This window comes from Corvus brachyrhynchos, unplaced genomic scaffold (assembly GCF_000691975.1).
Source record: "Corvus brachyrhynchos isolate BGI_N302 unplaced genomic scaffold, ASM69197v1 scaffold239, whole genome shotgun sequence".
Taxonomy (NCBI): domain Eukaryota; kingdom Metazoa; phylum Chordata; class Aves; order Passeriformes; family Corvidae; genus Corvus; species Corvus brachyrhynchos.
In genome coordinates, this window is record NW_008246057.1 from 7,694,238 (window position 1) to 7,714,870 (window position 20,633).

Below are 20,633 nucleotides of genomic sequence, written 5' to 3' on the forward strand. Positions count from 1 at the left end.
ATTCCAAATGGAGTATAAATCAGTTTTTGCATGTAATGTTTCCAACTATTAAAATAATCAGCCTGCAGAAGCTGAGTAGAAAAAAGCCCAAGAAAATAAAAAGTTACAAATCAGGCAGATTACCAAGGTAACAAAAGACTCATCTGAATGCAAAGCTGTAATCATTAAAATCCTTTTCAAACACTGGAAGTAAGACTGGTATGGATTTCTTTGTGACACTATAGAGTTCTTCCTGGTAGTCCTTCTATTTTAGTGAATTCAGACTGATTGACATGATGATGACTGTTTTCTGTCACCAGTAATCAATAATATACATGTTACTGTTTTTAATACTGTTTTGTAACACAAGTTTATATACATCGAAGAAAGTTACATTTTAATTCCACAATTGTAATGAAAACAGTAAAAAGGCTTTTTTATTACAAGCTACTTATTTGATTGGCTGTTGCAAATCCTGCTCTGGGTTTGCTATACAAACAGTATTGTCCTTATTAAACCATTTCTGTACTTGATTAAAGAGACAAATGAAGAGTTTTAAGATAGCATTCTGAAGACCTTCCAGGGTGTGTGGGAGTGGGGGGGGGTGTGGACATTAGGACTAACAAGGAAAGAACCCAACAGAGACCCTACAATACTATCAGAAATGCACTCACTGAAGGCAATGGTACCAGCCTGCAGTCAGCTACTGCAAACTGTAGGCTACAAAGAGAACAAAATTTTAATACAAATTCTATTCTGAGCATGCCGCTCACAACACAAGGAAAAGCTACCCATCTCAGCCATCCTACCACTACCAGAGACTTGAAGGCCATCATGATCATTGTACATTCAGACACAGTCAAACTAGGTTATGTAACTATGTAACTTCACATGCCCCTCCACAGAGCAGTGTAGTATAAAACAACCATGGCAGAACTCCTTTTATTAAGTTTAATTCTTCCAGTCTGTTTGCTATGAAGACCTCCGCCAAGAAGGCTGACAACTAAGGAACTTGAGCTAAACAAGTTACTTTGTACAATCCAGTAATTTGTCAAGCATTTCCATACAGTGACTTATGGGATTTTTCCCTCCACCCCAGGAGACCTTCCGTTTGGATTATCAAAACAATTTAGATTTGAAGAGAAAAAGGAGAATTTACTCAATGTTCTGAAAGATTTACATATAAGCATTCTCTTTCATTGTCATTTAGTTGACACTGTAAATATTCATGAGTGTTTGCTTTGTAACTCCTATATTTGTCTTTGATTTCCTACAGAAGAAAAATGATAAAGGTAGCATTGTCCTGAGTGTCAAGCACCAAGCTATTGAACAGTGCTATTGATTAATATTGTTGTCATTCTCAGCAAGTTGATAAAAATATCTGCAGATTAAGGAGGAGTTGGGTCCTAGACTGTGCTGAAACAGAGCATACTTTACGAGAAAGTATACAGGGGAATTTAAGTTATCACAGTACACTTCACTTGGCATTTGAAATGAAAAGCTGAAAAAACCATTCTGCAAAGGACATCTCCTAGGCCTCTGCAAAAACTATTTTTTATACCCTGTCAGACTTATCTTTCAAGTGAGGTGTATAAACTGTTTTGTTTTTATCTTGCCACAAGCTGGAGACACATTACTCAAGTTATCGCTCAGGCATCTAGCTAATGTGAATCAGCCCTCAGCAGAAACAAGTCAGATCACAGACTGAATTTTAAACAGAAAGACAGATCAAGTAACGATTGCTGCCAGAACAAGACCACAGGTTCAGGTTTCCCAATGGACTGCGAAAGTGGAAAGAAGTACCTGTATTATAAGAGCATGTGTAGAACATTTAACCATGTATGAGCCAAATGTGACTTGGGTACTTATCTCTGCATACACTGGTTTTGTACATATATGCACACCCAGGGGAAAAGGGCTTCATATTTTTATTATGTCCATCAGTTTATGACTGTGCTGTCACCAAAATGGACATTTTGGCACTCTCAGTCCCTGGCAATGATGTCTTCTCATTGTCACCATGTCAGTACCAAGAAATATGTGGTCATGGTAAGGAGCCAGTTTTCAGCAATGCACTGGACAAAGCAACCATATCGCCTGATTGCTGATGCTAAGAAACAAGGGATACAACAGAAACATTCAACTACAGCAATGGAGACAGCTCTGTGCAGTGGCAGTCCAGCTTTATTCTAGTTTAAATATAACTTGAGAGTTTAATGACTCATTTAATTCACTTACAATTACAGTAAGAATGTTTTATCAATCTGTAGAATTGGTTACTAACAGTGGTGTTCTGGTTTCTACTGAGATAGAGCAAATTTTGTTCCGAGTAGCTGGTACAGTGCTGTATTTTGATTTAGTATAATGTTGATAACACACTAATGTTTGAGTTGATGACCGTGCAGACAGTAAGTCAAGGACTTTTCAGTGTCTCATGCTCTGCCAGTGAGCAGCTGCACAAGAAGCTAGGAGGGAGCATGGCCAAGACAGCTGATCCAAACTGGCCAAAAGGCCACGCCCCATAGATAAACTGAAGGCAGTTGGCTGGGAGGCGCTGATCACTGCTGGGGGATGGGGCTGGGCATTGGTCAGTGGGTGCAAAGCAACAATATTGTGCATCACTTGTTTCTCTTGCGTTTTATTCCTCTTTTTCCTATTATTATGACTATTACATTTTACTTTGTTTCAATTATTAAACTGTTCTTATCTCAACCCACAGGTTGCACCTTTTTTGATTCTCGTCCTCATCCTACTGCGGGGAGGGAGGAGCGGGAAAGTGAGGGGGTGGCTGGGTGGTACTTGGTTGTCAGCTGGGGTTAAACTACAGTAAGTGGGAAAAAACCCCAAAACATTTTTGACAAATTAGGAATACTACCATGCAAAAGAATTTAGAGCTTCCTTTAGACATATTTCTCTCTTGCTTGTGGAAGTATGAAAAACAAAGAACTTGCAAGCTATCAGCAGTAGTTTTCCTGACCATCAAGCCCCAAATGACAGGAGCTTACACAATCCATGACACTCAACTTCATACAATTCACATTTCAGAAGTTATAGGGAATAGGCATTATTTTAAGAAAGGAAAACCTCAATGCTTAGTTTAAGCAAAACACACTCATATCTAGTCATAGATGCAGCAGTTTTCAAGTGACCTTGTAACTTGCCAGAAAAAACCTAGGCAATAAAATCTAAGTGCTTTATGGCAGTAGCACTGATACGCAAAAAAAATAAATTGCATATACTACAGAATTTGGTTTCTGTTCTATCATTACAAAACTATTTTCTACCATGAATCATGAAACACACAATGTCCTGTAGCTGCTAGAATAAGTGAAATTAAAGATCTCCATTTGCATTGAGGAACTTGCATTTCATTGCATCAGTAGATATAACTAAGAAGGTCAAATAAAGAACATCCGTGAGAGATGTAACTCATCCTGCTTGCAACTTTCCAAAAGCTCATTATTTTGTTAGATCAAATGAGCTTTCTCTACAGTCAGGAGTGAAACTTTATGTCAGGTACTGATCTTACACATACTGCCTCACCAACACCACTGAATGACAACCCTGCCCTTCCCGCCAAAAGTCCTAAAGATCAAACTTAAAGCCTTTCATTAGTGGTTCATTTCTTTCACTTTTCCCCTCTGTTCTTGAGTTTCTTCAAAAAAGCAGTCCACTCTCAAGAGGCAGAACTTAATCTTTTTCTCTTAAAAAGGGAATTCTCAAACAACAAAGTCTGCTATCAATCTTAAATGCAGGGTTACTGCCATTTCTAATCTTCAGCTCAACTTCAAATTACATGGAAAATTTACTGCTTGTCAATCATAGCATACAACACAACCATTTTGAAAATAAAGAAATGCTAACTAAGAAGAAAAAAAAGTAAGGCAAAGATGTTCAGCCTGATACTTTTCCACTCTCACTGCACTGAAAATTTTATTTATCAGGCAAAGTTTTAACTTTTTCTCAACAGTGCCAATTTGTTCTTAAGCTGCAATTAAAACTTTCATTGACTACCTACATCAAGCAAGTTAGAATCTTGTTGCCCATAGCAAATTAATGGAAGGAGGAACAGGTAATTCCCAAAAGAGAGCAGAAGTTTGGAAAAAAGGTAGAGGAACAAAGCTCAGTATAGTCTGAAAAGCAGCACAGCATGTCCATGAATGTAAAAAATGCTGCCCCAGAATACAGAATTGTGCATTTCAGACTGTAATCACATCTTACAGTTCTGCTGAAACAAAAAGAAAGAAGCAGAACGCATGCAAAATTACTTCAAAGCACTTAAAACTGTACTATGAATAGCTTGATGCAAAACCAAGCACATCCAAATGTAAGATGAAGTGCTCTGCTAAAACTAGACCTGAAGGGCTGAGATTCAACCCGGGAGCTAAAAAAACTGGGAGCATTCAAAAAGTGATTGCACATAGTGCACTTATATAATACTATTTAGTCTCATTTTCAGTCGCGACTTGGGCACTTACCCAGAACCAGTGACGTTACTCTTCATTAAAATATATATACAGTAGAGGAAAATGTCTATTGTACTTAAAAACCCCATCTTTTTCTTGGTAGGTTTCATTTCTCCAAGGAAGATGAGACTTTTTGGGGGGAAGGGGAAGGGAAAAGGATGGAGATGTAGCATTTTTAACTAATCTGCTCTCACAGAACATGTTCTGGGAATAAGAATGCTGGGACTGGTAAAACTCTGCGACCAATCTGTGTCACATATACTACAACACGTACAACTTTGTAACTTACGGAAATGGGGCAATATATTGAATGAAGAGCATACTTTCATATATGTCAAAGACTTCCTCCAAGAGTGTTCATTTCTATTTGTTTTTTGTTTTAAGGATGGCTGGTGTCTCCAACATGATCCAAATTAATTACTTCAAATGTAATTGTCTTTCTGCGTTCCAAAATGATCATTTAATTGAATTCCATTCCATGTTGAGGATAATAGAAAATAATTAGGATCCAAAGAGATAAATACCCAGCATGATATTAGTTAATATGAGAACCTGGAAGACAGTGAAAAAGCCATTAAGTCTCTCTGAAAGGAAACAGAGCTTTCAAATAAATAAGCCATCCTTACAGCAGCGTCCAGAGACAGTGAGAATGACAGAAGTGTCCCACATATTCTATCACTAATAACTAAGGTTTCTAAATGGACAATCTAAATAAATTTCATTTTGCTTCAGGCCTTTTTCTTGAAAAAGAAAATACTGAAAGTCATTGAAAGCACAGAATACAACCCCACGTGCATGATATGCATCAAGAACACAGTTTAGAAACGTATCTAAAAATACCTCCAGTAAGAGTAAGAAAGGGGATGTCACTGATTTAGGGGAATTTATAGATACAGGTATGCACACACAGGATAAAGGAATACTTTAAGGCAATAAATCATCAAAAGTTACTGTATTCTTAAAAATGTGAAACTTGAAAATGGGCAGACTGCAGAAATAGGAAGGTATCTACTAAGTCTTTTTTTAAGAGTGACCCTAAGAGTAACCCTTTAAATGTTACTTCAAACAGTAAATTCTGGAGTGCAGTAGGTGTATTAAACACAATTCTTCTTTTCCGAATACACAGATGAATATCAGAGCACATCAAAGTTTCCAGTGCTTAAAACAGTCTTCAGTATGCAGACGAAATGGAAGCCAGTTACTCAAAGACTACAAAGCCTGGTGTGAAGAATCCCCTTGGAAATAAAGCTTTTAAAACTTGCTTAAAACTTGGACATGGCTAAAGATAGCAAAGACAGCTCAGTATGAGCCCATGATGAGGCACCTACACACCAAACAGTGGCACCTTTGAAGATCCTAACCAGAAAATTTTAACCTTTAAAGGTTTAAGTGACACAGAACAAATACAGTTTGGTGGCTCAATGAGCCTATTTGATGCGTTCCAAAAGAATGCCAAAGAATTCATCTTGTAACTACTAATTTTCTTCAAATCTGAGAATTAAGATGTGTCTCTGGCTAATCAGATGAGACTCTGCTACAAGAGCAAAATCTGATTTGCACAACAGAAAGGAAAACTAACCAACATTTAGTAACTACAGCTTCCATAAGAGAAGGATCGTATGTTGCTCTGCACTACAACAGGATCTCTATACTGTAGGATGATTGTTCAAGGCATTTTAAAATATGCAAGTGGGAGGCAACCTTAGTGGAGGAGTTTGAAAACACTCCAGAAAACTCTGAAATGAAAAAAGAGCATACAAGCAGAAACACTTCTCAAAAAAAAAAAAGTTACGACTTCTCCTAAGACAGTATCAGCTGTTCCACTGGTACAGACTGATGAGGCAGTAGAGTAGAAAATGTCATTAAAAAGTGCATACACAAAATCTGAAAAATTCAAAACTAACTTTACAAACTGAATTCTTGAATCAGATTTGGTTTATGTAATTTATGACACGTGAAACACACAGAGATGATTGTAAAATACAAGCTTTAAATGCCTGAATCACATACAGACCAATGGTATGTCATTCAGGATCCAAGAAATTACTACAGAAATTTAGTAATATTTAGGACCATTTACTTCTAATTACCTTGGCAAAAACTACTTAAGAGGATTTAAGATCAGAATCTTTTTTCCAAACAGTAAAGATCCTTTAGAAAGGAACAAATTTTTTTACACATTTTCCATTTGAAGATTTTTACTTTCTCGCCTACAAAATCCTGATATAAATGAAAAAAAAACTTTAGAGATTTCTTAAATACTTCAATTAATTAAGATGATCTTAATTCTTAACTTATATAATGAAAAAGCATGATAATTATTTATCAACATACTGAAATGAAAATTCTAGTGCCTAGCAGTCTTTCAGAGCAGCCCAGCAGGACGGACCTACACGTACAAAGAGAGGCTATTTCATTCCTGAATCAAGCTGTTCCTAAATGGAACTAACTTTTGCAAATTAGTATCTACAGGATTTTATACAGAGCTTTTATCAACACTTTTTTTTTCTTCATTTAAAGTAAGGGTTTCCCTGTAATTCTGAAAACACAACTTTTGGATATGGTATCCAAAGAAAAGAAAACAGATGGACAGAGAACTGCAGAGCTCTCATACATAAGCAGCTCCAGCAATCCTGTTCTATTAAAAATAAGTAATTTAGCATTTATTTGCCTTCTACAGCTATTTAGGAAAACTGGTCCTTAATTTGTACCTCTTTCTAGGACAGGGATCAGAAAACAAAACTGAAGTTGCTACTTGAAAGAAAGATCAAGGCAGAGATCTGCCACTCCTGAGATAACACAAGGACACCACAGTAAACTGCAAATCTTTGAATTACTTCAGTAAGTTACACAGCTGCATTCCCAGCCCTAATTTTCCAGGCCTTTTTTACCTTGAGAGGTACCTTATGCAGGGAGATTAAAACTTCATGTGATTCAGTATAAAAGATCCAGTGCTTTACAGCCTCCTTCTATGATAGCTTGCAGCATACTTGAGGAAGTGCACGACCTGAAAGCTTTGAGACTGAAACATCATACTAAAAAATTATTGCAGCCTAGCAAAAATTAACAGTGCTTCCTATCCTAAGATTGTCTTCCTGGCTTCATCGACAGGGCTGCAAAGACCAAATGAGATGTTTCACTGCTCATGCAGTTAACCTGACAGTGCTTGAAGCATTGTCAAGAGAAAATAATCAAGAGCTATTAAATACCAGCTCAGCTTTGCTATTTTCAGGCAACACTGAACAAATGAGTTAAAATAAGGCTGACTTGCATGTTCATATCTGTGTCTAGTCAGATGAATCTGTAGTTGCTTTTTTCCCCTCAGACCTAAAGTACTTTTATCGTCAACACAGAATTTTTTTAGAGAACTCAGGAGTTAGCCATGCATATCAGATGAAGGTTAGTTCTCAGCATCTGCTTTTCTCTCCACTTTTTTCCAGTGACTTGCTGTTAGGAAGTAATTTCTGAGCATTATTACAACTTTGGAGGGAAGGGAAAAAGGAAAAGTCAAGGAAGGAAATAAAAATAAAAGGAAAGAGAAGAGAAAACAAAATCAAAGTGGGAGCATTACCACATTAGGATAGCATGGCCTGTCAAAGTGACAGCATGACCAATGACTGCTGTTTTGGTAGCAACAAGAAAAAGCAACTTTGCTTCAATTTTACCCATTCTCGAGTACTACACGTTTCTTTGTATGGGATAGCTTCTTAATGTGCACACTTCCCCTGTGCATGCCAAAGGACCTACATCTGAGTACTACAATGGGAAACATAGAAGAGAGCTATTCAATTGAAACCATCCCAAAATACTAGACTGCATCTATGATACAGTGAACGAGTACATGATACCATAATTACTCTTCATGGAGGACATCCCTTGTGCATGCAAATACATAATCTAATCTCTTCTCACTGAGTGGAAAAAGGGGAAAAGAAAAAAACCCCACAAACCACAAATCCACACACAAACCTTCTCTGAGAGACATTAATTTGCACTCAACCATACTGTATAACCTGTACCACTCTCTCCACTCACAGCAGAATGGGCCTTAAGTGACTGGTACTTTCGCCTGCCAGGTTCAGTGCCTGACACTACTGTTGGAGTCACTGCATTAACCTTTTCTATTGTCCACCTCTTAAATCAGACCTGTAGGTCAGTATGTGGGGTTTGGACTAGATAACCTTTGAAGGCCCCTTCCAACCCAAACTATTCTACGATGTTCCAAATAGTCAGCTGACTTGATCCACTTTGGTACCTTCTGTGTCTGGTACAAGGGGACTTCACGATATCTAAGCCTGTGAATTTGAAGGTAGATCATCTATACTCAGCCCCAACACCATGGCAAGTGTCTTCTTAAATAAATTAAGAACACACTTATAAAAAGCATGTGTGAATCTCCAAATTCACTAGCTTTTTAAATATCTTCAATAAACCCCACAGTTCTGTTTACCATCTGCACCACACAGAAAAAAATAGTCTTAAATGTCACAGATGAAGCACATAGGGGACTATGACATTTAATTTTTTAGAAAGCCAAACCTGGGCCAAGAAATGAGCTAAGTATCAAAAAAAAAAAAAAAAAAAAAAGGCAATACCCAAACACAGCAAAATGCTCCACAATTCCTACAGCATCAAGAAAAACAGAGGGGCTTCTACAAATATTTATTGCAGAAGGTTTGGTTATAATCATCTTAGAAAACACAGCAATTGTTGGGTTAATAATTAACTGGATCAGTGATGTCCAAGAACTTTAAGTTGGGTGTTAATAATTAATATCTTAAAAATACCCCAAAAGACAACACTTTCAAAGAAATTAAGATGTTTAAGACCCAAGAAAAATTTTGAGAATACTAGTGTATAATGTACCTTACACATGCACACATGTCACAAGCCTTGAAAAAAGCACAAACTTGCCATTTATCCAAGTGTTCATCAATAAAAAAAAGAGAAAAAAAAAAAAAAAAAAAAAAAAAAAAAAAAAAAAAAAAAAAAAAAAAAAAAAGGCAATACCCAAACACAGCAAAATGCTCCACAATTCCTACAGCATCAAGAAAAACAGAGGGGCTTCTACAAATATTTATTGCAGAAGGTTTGGTTATAATCATCTTAGAAAACACAGCAATTGTTGGGTTAATAATTAACTGGATCAGTGATGTCCAAGAACTTTAAGTTGGGTGTTAATAATTAATATCTTAAAAATACCCCAAAAGACAACACTTTCAAAGAAATTAAGATGTTTAAGACCCAAGAAAAATTTTGAGAATACTAGTGTATAATGTACCTTACACATGCACACATGTCACAAGCCTTGAAAAAAGCACAAACTTGCCATTTATCCAAGTGTTCATCAATCCCCACCATTCTCAACTATGTTGCTCCAACTCCCTCTATTTTAGTAATATAAATCAAGAAATAAGAAAAGGATTTTTCACAGTCAGGAAGTTAACACTACGATTATTTATATGAAATAAAACCAAAAGGAACATTTATTTTCTTAAAAGTCATTGTGAGTTTTGATTGGCATAAATAGTTTCCTACCCCTTCTTTCTGCCTTATGCACTTATTTTATTCTACGTGTATTACAAAAACCCTCCCCTACCTCCCAAAATGTTCCCAGAAATTCAGTTGGCAGAAATTTTCCTAAGGCTGCCAGAACTCCTGTCCAAACTTTGAGTGAGTCAAAAACAAATGAAGAAATGCAGCAAGGTTCTTTTTTTTTCCTCCTAATTTCTCTCCTTAATTTGCTTTATTTTCTGAGCAAATGGTCCTACGTTTCCCAGTGGCCTATCAACCCGTTAGAAAACCAATCAATCAAACTCATCCTGACAACTCAGCAGTCAGACTCCTGTAGTTCCCATATCTCAACACTGACAAATTTAACAATCCTGGGAATAATTCCTTTTAGGCCTTCCCAATCTCTAATACTTTGCTTGCAAATGCACCTTAAAATATTTTATGTTTTCAAACCTCCTGAAGTCAGGCAGCTAAAGTTCTTAGACATCACTAAGTGCTCAAATAACTAAATTTCACATCAGACTTCACATGAAACAATCACTATGCACTTAAAGACAACAAATCAGGACTGTGGATCTGTCAATAGATCGAGTGAAATTGCTGCACTTGACTCATGAATAGAGATTATAGATAGATAGATAAACATGCACATGTACTATCATTCCTGTGTAGGCTAACCAGAAGAGCAACTATACCAATTTCTTTGGGTTTTTTGGCTGAGGAACCTTTATTTTAGTTTTTTAATTTATTTCGAGGACGTAAATTTCTTAGATGTGCATAGTTTAGTTTCACTTCCTCCATTTAGTGAATGGTAACTGAATGCTGCGCACATAAAGCCTGACTTTTAGCCAAATTGGGCTGTGTTCCAGAGAGGCAAAGATTTATTAGAAATCAAGTACTCAAGAATTTAAAAAATAAACTGTGTTCCATTTCACTCCAGGCATAATCTCTACTCTTATATCAAATTAAGTAATAGTGGTCATCACTACATTACATCACATCATTAAATTCTATCAAATGCAAATGGAATTCATATTCAGGTTATTTGCAGGCAGTTCTTAAGTGCCATCATTTTGTAGTAGTCAAGCAGAAACAAAGTCAGCCCAACATTTTACTAATAGACTTAATAAGGAATCTTTGTTGTATACTGATAACTGTATGTGAAGTATATATTAAGAAATGATAAATTCCCCCACTCTATGCTTTTCACTGTGTGAAGTATTCTGTTTCAGCGATCCACATTCTAGATATTCATTTACATCTGCTTCAGTACCCTGAGAAAATCTGTATAGCTGGAAGCAAGAATATGAAGTAAATTACATACTTCATTGAAATCTTCTATTACTTCTATTTGGCCAAGAAATAATAGAAACACAACATACTGCACTATAATAATCACTATTTGAAATCCTGATTCTGTGATAAGTTACAGTGGTTGTTTTAGGATAGTGTATTTTAAATACTTAGTTTCTAATTAAAACAGAGAGTACTATAACAGTTAACTCTGAATTATTAACCCAAATTTACGAAAGCTTAGAGATGATTGATAACACCAAATACACATGCAAATTTCATCTGATCATAATCTAGCATTTTACAATGTTAAAAAAGGTTTCTTAAAACAATACTTTGTTCCATCTGCTATCTTACATAACTGATACAGGCAGATTTTTTAATGGCCAGTAAATCTGCCTTCTATTCATTAATCAGTTTCATTTTTCTCTGATGTAATAACTGCACCAACTATTTCCCTGACAAAAACGATTTAAGTATGCAATGGCTATTTAGAAAAGGTCATTGAACTTGGTCACAGTTGATTTGACATGCCCAACCTTCAAGAATCACACATCAATCTCTGATGTCACCAAAATTTCCTAAGTAAAACCAACAATTTTTTTTTTTGAAATTGTTGCTAGATACCATGTGAAGCAAACCCAAAATACATCAAGTATGTATGGGAAATTTTTAAACACGTTTCCACTATGTAGCTGTCAGCTTCCACATAGCAACTACGAAGACAGATGTGCTCTGTGATAATGCCCTAGCAGAGCACTAGAAAATTTAAATTTAAGATTACACTACACTACTGCTTCATGTATTTTAAAGATTCAAATATAAAAGGTCAGAGTATTGAAAGGAACTGTTTTCAGTCCTCTTTGAAGGTTAAGTCATATTGTTCAATATGACTGAAAAAGAGCTGGCATTTCAGTAATCTTGTGTATGAAAACCAACAACATATGGGACACCACACTTACAAAGGAGTGTGTCAGTGGATCCTGTGTGTGTCCTTGAAAATAACTGGCAAAAACGCCAACCCCAAATGTAAGTCAAAAGAGCACAATAAAAGCACTCTATAATAGTAGTGAAACAACCAAGTAGGTATGGTTTTACTCAACTAAATAAACTTTAGAGTCTTCCTTTGAACTTCATCATGTAAGAATACAGGAGTGACAAGAAAGCAGCAAACACTGAAGAGACTGTACAGTACAGGACAGAAAAGACAAGACATCCTTAAATAATGCCAAAAACCCTCACACTGGCTATGAGTAGGTAAGAAGGAAAAGAAGATGTGACAGTGCTGCTCTCGACCACTTAAAATGTCAATGCTTTGCATATTAAGCAAAGTTCTTTTTAATGACTTTTTCTATATCCAGTAAAATTAAGGATATTTAACATTCACACCATTCAAAAAACTGTGCAACAATAATTCATTTTCAACTGCAGGGACTTCCCACAAAGCTGCTAAATCATGTCAACGCACATAAGAAGCCTGTGGCATGCCTTTTCCTATGATTGGGTGGCTTTGGAAAAAGCTCTGCTGGATTCTACTGAATAAAAACATTTTTACCTACAGCATGAGATTAAATTTTGTAAAAAATAAATAGAAATAATGTATTACTGTATACATGATCTGATGCATTTTTATCATAATACAGACATCTGCATGAATCAACATCAGCTGCATACACAAAAAATCTTAACTGTTTTTAAATTTCCAACTGCAAATTGCTTGAATTAGTATGGAGACACAAATTTGAAAATAACATGAGGAATAAAATTTCCTTTGTGAAAGCAAAATGTTTGGTTGCAAACAAGAAACCTAATAAAAGGAGTAAGATCTGATAAGCTGCCACACCTGTATGAACCATATATGTTTAAAAAACAAGATGCTATTAAAGAATAACTAGAACATTTTCAGGTGAATATTAACTGGCTAAATTGTTTCAATTCATTCTTCTTGAACAAGTAGAAATTCTAACTATGAATGCCCCCTAAGTATTTGTTCTACATAGATTTAATTCTGTTTATAGCTTTACTAGCTTCAGGAAGAGACTACATAATTTAGTTTTAAAATAACAACAGAAAAATCTCAGAGCTTCTGGATTTTATTCCTGGAACTGGGTTGTTTGTTTTGAAGCTAATCAAAAGCACATTTGCTCCACATACACCTAACTCCAAGAAAAAAAGAAGCAAAATAGCTGAATTTAAACATATTCAGAAATCTGGTGGGTTTTGGTTTTGTTGCTGCCTTTTTTTTCCCTTTAAGAATTAAGTTAGCTTTCTTACAAAATAAAAGCCTTTTCCTTCCCCCAAAGAAAAAATTCACAATGTTCAATATAAAAATTTCAAGGAATTAGTACTAATTCCTGGTGTAATCTAGCACAAAATGATTCACTGTGTGTGATAAAATGCAATCTATATACAGGTACATAATGAAATTATCTAGATTATAAACTGGCAAATTAGGATATTTGGAAACCAAAGCTTTTTATATTATTAATAAACATTAACTCATTTCTATAATCACACTACCTTCACTTGGCTCTTACTTCAGAACCAAAGTACCAGACCAGATCTGCATGCTCTTTCCAAGGTGTCAGGAAAAGGAATGGAATTTGAGGCTTCCCAAAGAAGAAAACCAAACAGAACCCCAAAAATACAAATGAAAGAGACTTCCCCCCACTAAATCTTACATAACATCTTCTCATGCCATGATTCCAGCATTAGAATCATTAGTGTCTCCACCTGATCATTCAAAAAACCCCAGCTAACCAACTAACTAAAAAAAAAGCACCACCCCACACCCCAAAAAATCCCACAATTCAAAACAAAAAAATTCCCACCAAACAAACAAAAAAGAAACAACATAAAAATCGATAATGCTCCCCTTTTCCCTCCAGATATAAGCCCCTCTCCTTCCCCAGCTTTTGGAGCACATCTTCACACAATGTTAAACTCCTATCTCTTTCATTCAAAGACAACTCCCCACACGCTGTTTTCATATCTGCTAAGGGTTCCCAACATGACAATGAAAGAGTACTTATTTCATCCATAGCAATAGCCACGGATGACAGGGAGATATCCATAAGTAATTTCCTTATGCTCCTTTTATTCCTCAAAGGTTTTATACAAACTTCTCAAATTAGTAGAACTAAGGTGTGCTAAGTAAAAGATGTGATTAATGTCTTGAGCTGTTCTGCACTAATGTATCAAGATAACATTTTCTTTAAAATATCCTTTAGAGAAGTCTCTTTAAGACCATAATCTTCCACTCAGATCCTTCAATTTCACTTAAAGTGAACAGACTAAAGAAAAAAAAACTACATGAAGTGTCATTTTACTTTGGGATTTTAACACTTCCATAAAATACATAGATATATAAAGTGCCTCATACACAGTCATCAGTTTCATAATGTTAAAATATGCTTGGAGTAACACTTGGCAAAATGAAATCATACATGGCACAAGTATTTTTCATGCTCCTGCTTACAAGCCTTCTCTTTTTGGCACCGTATGTCAAGTTTCCATGGAATTTAACAGGAAAAAAAGCAGCTGATTAATCTTTCCTACAGGTTTCAACTAAAGAAAAAAAAAATCACGCACCCGTATGTGTAATCTTAAAAACTGCATCATGAAACCAAAGAACCCAAACTTGGTTCAGTAGGTGTTACTGTCAAGGGCCAACACAAAAATGAGTAACCATTTTCTCAACTATAACTACTCAACTGTGAGGACAGCCTGTTTCAAGTCCTAAAATCCGAAGATTAACAACCACACGTACGTAAAAATTAACAGGTGTATTAACTTTCCAGATGTATCCATTCAAATAAGTTTTGTAAACATTTACCTGTATCCAAGCGCTTTACAGGGGACTCATCATCAACCTCAGAATCTCCACATGCACTCCTTGATCTTTTCCTTGGGTGCAGAAGTGTCTCCAACCTTGGAAGGACTACAGACAAAAAGGTTTTGGTCCCTAGCTGTGGAGAAGTTGGCTGGGTTTCAGTGTTCTTTGCAGACTTTTGGGGGCTTATACTTTTCGATTTGCAGAAGAGAATGGATGTACGTCTGTTTACATCAGTTGATGACTCAGCTACAGCAGAAACAGTCGACTCATTGAGATTACTGTCAAGTAAGTGTTCTGGAGTGTGTCCATTTATTTCTTTCTGAATGGAAGTGCTATATAATTCATTATCAAATTTTACTCTTTTGTAAAGCTTACTCTGCTCTGGATTGAGTTCTACTGGTTTGAGGGTTGGTGGTTCTGAATTAGTCTCCAAGTTTGAAGGAAGAGGTAATGCATCTGATGGTTCAAGTTTAGGGGGAGATTTATCTCCTGAAAAAATTATAAATAGAGTGTGATTTTTGAAAACCTGCAGTTATAAAGTCTATTATAAAACTCACTATAAATGTGCAGCCCACCAAATAAATTGTTGTCTGGAAACAAAGCATAACATTTTAAAAACAAAACTTGTCTAGCAACAATCTGTCCTAGTTAGTAGTTCCTACTTTTATACTGGGAATGTAACAGGGGTAGAGAAGAAGATGTTTATAGTTGGTGTTAACAATTTATACCTGGATAAGTACTTTTTTCCTCTCATGCAGTTATGTTAGTTTCATTAACTAAAAACTACAAAACCTATTTTTTCATTAGAAAGTTGGGGTGGTGGATCATTATCTGTTAAATGCAATTATACTGCCATTCAAGTAAAATTTCTGATAATATACATTTTAATCTATTTCACCTTATCAATATTCACCTTATCTGCCTACGAAAAATTTTATCAGATAACCAGTAAAAAAAAATAAAAATTTTGTAACCTATTCTACTTCAGTGAACTAAAATGTGTTACAAAATCTACATAAGGGTATGATTTGTAAAGCTGTTTTACAGTTGTGACCAGAAGTTTTATCTACCAAAAGGAAAAAGTAATAAAAAATGGGGGAGAAAAACCCAACACCCCCAAAACCTTGCATCTTGATTAGCCACTAGTTGACAAGTAACACACTTCACAATGCAGACTTGATAGGAGAAATCAGAAAAACCACCCTCTACCGTTTCTCTCCAGGCCCCTTCCCCCTGCCCCACATTTTAATTTTTTTTAATATGATCATGTCCCACTCAGTTTCCCTAAATCCATGCTGGGAAAAGACAATAGAGATATGACAGTGGGTGTATAAAAGTAGTTTCAGTTTTTCATTGCAAGTAATTGGAAAGAAAATAAACATTCTACCATTGCAGCATACCCTGATACAAACAGAAGGATGTCCTAACCCATAATTATCAACTCAAAAAGATGTTAAAACCCTTCTAGCTTCCAAAATAGAAGACAATACTTATTCTAGAGTAACTGTATAATACCAATGCATTATTTATGTTATCACATAAAATATTTAAACTTAGTTAAATTTTCTATGCCACCTGAAGAAAGGCATAAAATCCCCAAGCATTTAAAGTTCTCTATTTGCAGTCTGTTGTTTGGTTTTGGCCCAGCAATGTTCACTTGGAAATCAATGACTTCTAAGTGCAGAAAAATCTCTACCCTGTTGTTTAAGGTTTAATCAAATAATAGCATAGTTCATATTAAAAATACCTATTTTTACAATACAGTGGGACTGTGCTCACATCATTTGAAGGCACGCAGGTATTAGAATTGGTAACTAATATTTCAGGAAAACAGAAGAATGAAATGTACAGTCAGATAAGCACATTTAAACTACCAGCAATCAAAAAATGCTATAGTTTAGAATCTCCAAGGTGACTTTCTTTGTGAACAAATTCTGATTTTCTTACAAGTAATTAGAAAATATTCAAAAAAATATTTAAGAACATAAAACCACTTGAGAATTATTTAGAAATAAAACCTAAATTTCATGGGGTTATTCTGGTACCGTATTTTTCAGATGATCCGAGACTGGAAACTGAATTGCAAGGAGGGGTAGTTCACAGCTCTACCAAAGTCACCTCCTGTAGAGATCCTGGGCACAGGATTCTAATACTTTTCTTATCTTTTTTTGGGCAATTTGTTTTCTTTACTCGTCTATGTACCTTCCATTTGAGAACTGAAATTTGAACTAATTATTATTACTCTTCACTAGATCAGAACCGTAACAACAATGCCAGTCAGCCCTGGATCATGCCTTTCACTACATTTTATTTAAAAAGCTGTAATATACTGTAAATATAAGAAAAGAGCTACTGCTCACTTTGGACTATTTTTTTCACAAAAAATAGCTGAAGTGAAAGGCTGTGGCATAAAAAGGTTAAGCTACAAATAAGTTGTGGATTCATTCACTGCCAAAACTCACATTCCTAAAGGACTATTTTAATACCATCATCACTTGAAAATTAAAAACAACACCCAAATTAAAAAAACCCAATCCATTAAACATTTTGAGAACACTTAAAAGCCTCAGAACAAGATAATGCGCTGACTCATGTATGCTTTTTCTAACAATGCTCAAATCTCCAGCAAGTTCTATGTTTGCAATTAAACACTAAGTTGCTGTTTGAATGGCAGTTAAGGACAATCATTTTATTGACTTCACCTTCCAAAAATTTTGAGAGCATCAAGCTGCAACAGAGAGAGACCATTTTATTTATTACTGTGCTTCCACTTTCCCTTGAGCTCTTTCCTCCTCCTATTCAAGGAGTTTAGTTTCTTAGAGCTAATCATGAAACAAAGTGCACTTATTCAAAAATGAAACCCATCTCTAACTGTCCTAAAGAAAAAGTTTAGTTTCTTAGAGCTAATCATGAAACAAAGTCAACAGAATTCTTATTTGAGTGACAGATTTTTTCTGCATCATTTAAAAATGAGCAATAAAAACCTCCGAAACTCATTTAAAAGTTAAAAATGCAAATATGATATTCAAATATGAAATACGAAGTTAGTCCTAGCACACTGCTCTCACTGAAATCAATGGCAATTAGCCAAGAGTAGATGCAGTTCTGAGACAAATGTTTTGAGGAGGAAGAGAAGAAAAAGGGGAAGAGCTGGGTAGATACAGCTGACTTGATACATGAAATTTGTTAGGTCTTATCAATAGTTAGCTTTATTTAAAATAAATAAATAAATAAATAAATAAACAACCCCAAAACCTACCCATCCTCCTCCCCAGAGTCTAGAGCAGAGAATAAAAAAGGCTAAAAACACAGTACAACAGCCAGAGTCTTCATTACCATTGACCAAGGCTCACATGATCCCTAATACATATTTCGACATTTAAGTGTATTTCCAAAAGTACAAAGATATTTTTCACTCAGCCATTTCCAACTGCTTTTCCTATGAGATTGTTTGCACTTTCACTTTGTAACACTTAAATTTTTAAAGCCTTGCTACCATGAAAAATAACGGATGGAGGTTTTTTTAAGATCATTCTACTCTTAAAATATTTGTTGTGATTAAGCAGCTATTTGCATATTTCAAAACTAATATTTTAATTTTAAAATCAGTATTTTAAACGTAACGAATATTAATTTATCAAACTCTTTAATTCACATTATTATTCACATTACAGCACCTGACTGAAATGGTTCAGAACAGTACTCATTTAAACATGGTTTACAATCTTACCTTCTTCTTCTCCGTCTTGTTCTAATGATGCACTTTCTTCTTCGAAACTTCCAATACCTGATTCTATTTGGGGAGCCTGGTTGTGTTGCTGACTTAGTTTGTTGCGAATAATGCTGATTTCTTTCTTTAACAGCTTTGCTCTTTTGCTCCTTGACCCACTGGATTTCATTGCACAGGTGAGATCAAGTTTTTCTAGCAGCTCTCTCAGCTGTTCTTCCAAGGACATATGTGCTCTGTTTGCAGGATTCAGTAACCTATCCACTGAAGTCAAAACACGTACAATTGAAAACATGTTAGCATTTCCCAGAATATTTCTCAGAATAATAATACCAAGAGGAGGAAAAAAAAATCACATGCGAAAATAAAAAAATACTGTCAAAAACCTGTTTAGATTAGAGTCAGAAATGGTGAAATATTTCCTACTATATATTTACTATTTTTCTTAACCAGCATTTTGCTCAAAAAAATTACATAGTAGAGCAAAGAAGTAAAAGGTCAGAAGGAAGACATAATTAATCCTTCCCACTCTAATAGATTAATTCCTTCTTGCTAAAGAAAAGGACAAAATTACAGTTATAAAAGAAATGTGTTAATTATTCTCCTCCACTGCCCAACCTTAGAAAACTCACGTGTATGTCAAAAGAATAAATTTTAATTCCTAGCATTACAAACGTGCTCAATTTTTTAATACAGTAGGTTATTTAAAAATATATTGAGCTTTATGAACACTGGTAGTCATTTTCCATGTCTTACATCATGTGAAAGAAAGCAATCAACTTAAAAACCTTTTCTGTGTAAGTTGTTACATTAGGCTCTGACTGTGCCAAAATCAGAATCCAGATGGCACTGATGTCTAACGACAGATCTGGTAGAACAGAAACACCATAATCTTTCAAGCAGTGTTTTTAATGGGGGATGGGGAATCTAGTTAGCAAACTGAACAGCAACAATCCTAAACATCTGTATGGAACATACGCTCTGTGCACAATGAAAAATGCAACTTCCAAAAATAATCGAAAAACATCTTACCATCTTCCCAGGAGAAAGGCTGGGGTGACTCAAGTTTAGGCCTTTCCGGTAAGTGCATTCCAGTTTCATTGTTATAGCCAATTCCTTCAGCATCTCGCCTGGCTTGCCTGAGAACTACACCTCCTTGATCTCGTAACCGCACTGCAGCTCTATAAAATATTGTATCTTTTGCATTGTATTTCATACAGTTATCTATGATAAGATTGAAGTCTTCTTCAAACTCAGCGAGGTTTTTATAGCCTTGAGCTTCTAACCGTTTTCGCATGGTAGAGAAATCCATAGGATGTTTAATATGATCCAAATAGTCTGGAACCTTTGAATAAATATTTAAAACACAAATGGGTAAAACTGTCTTGTTACAGCCAAAGCAGCATTAGTTACTAACTGATCCACTTAAATGTATTTTGTAACACCTCAATACAAGAAATTAAAAATGTAACTTAGAATTGCACATCTTGATGTTGCAAACATTTGCCTGCCAACAGAAGTTTACATATTACAATATTCTGCATCTTGGGTAACAAGTTTGAGCTCTACTGAGAGATGCTGAAACTACTTTTTTTTTTTTTTTTTTTTTTAGTTCTGTGGTTTTGTGTACTCCTACTTCCAGGCAACTAGTGACAGGACAAGGGGACATGGCCTCAAATTGTGCCAGGGGCAGTTCAGGTTGAATATCACGAAAAATTTCTACACTGAAAGAGGGCGGTTAAGAATTGAACAGGCTCCCCAGGAAGTGGTGGAGTTGCCATTCATGAAGTGTTCAAAACAAATGGATGTGGCACTTTGT

The 20,633-nt window shown here is 35.5% G+C and overlaps 1 protein-coding gene across 5 annotated transcripts in view; it reads right to left on the minus strand.

The window, feature by feature from the left end:
• Positions 1 to 20,633, minus strand: part of BRD1 (bromodomain containing 1) — a 56,507-nt gene that overhangs the window by 11,386 nt on the left and 24,488 nt on the right. For 2 of the 5 annotated variants that reach the window (XM_017745960.1, XM_008642538.2), the window contains exons 5-7: positions 19,847 to 20,159; positions 18,818 to 19,078; positions 15,088 to 15,576 (exon numbers count right to left, since the gene is read on the minus strand). In XM_017745960.1, coding sequence (XP_017601449.1) covers positions 15,088 to 15,576; positions 18,818 to 19,078; positions 19,847 to 20,159 — 1,063 coding nt within the window. Of the gene's footprint in view, positions 1 to 4,770; positions 4,998 to 15,087; positions 15,577 to 18,817; positions 19,079 to 19,846; positions 20,160 to 20,633 lie in introns of those variants that run through there. The other 3 variants (XM_017745963.1, XM_008642539.2, XM_017745962.1) reach the window with 3 other exon arrangements.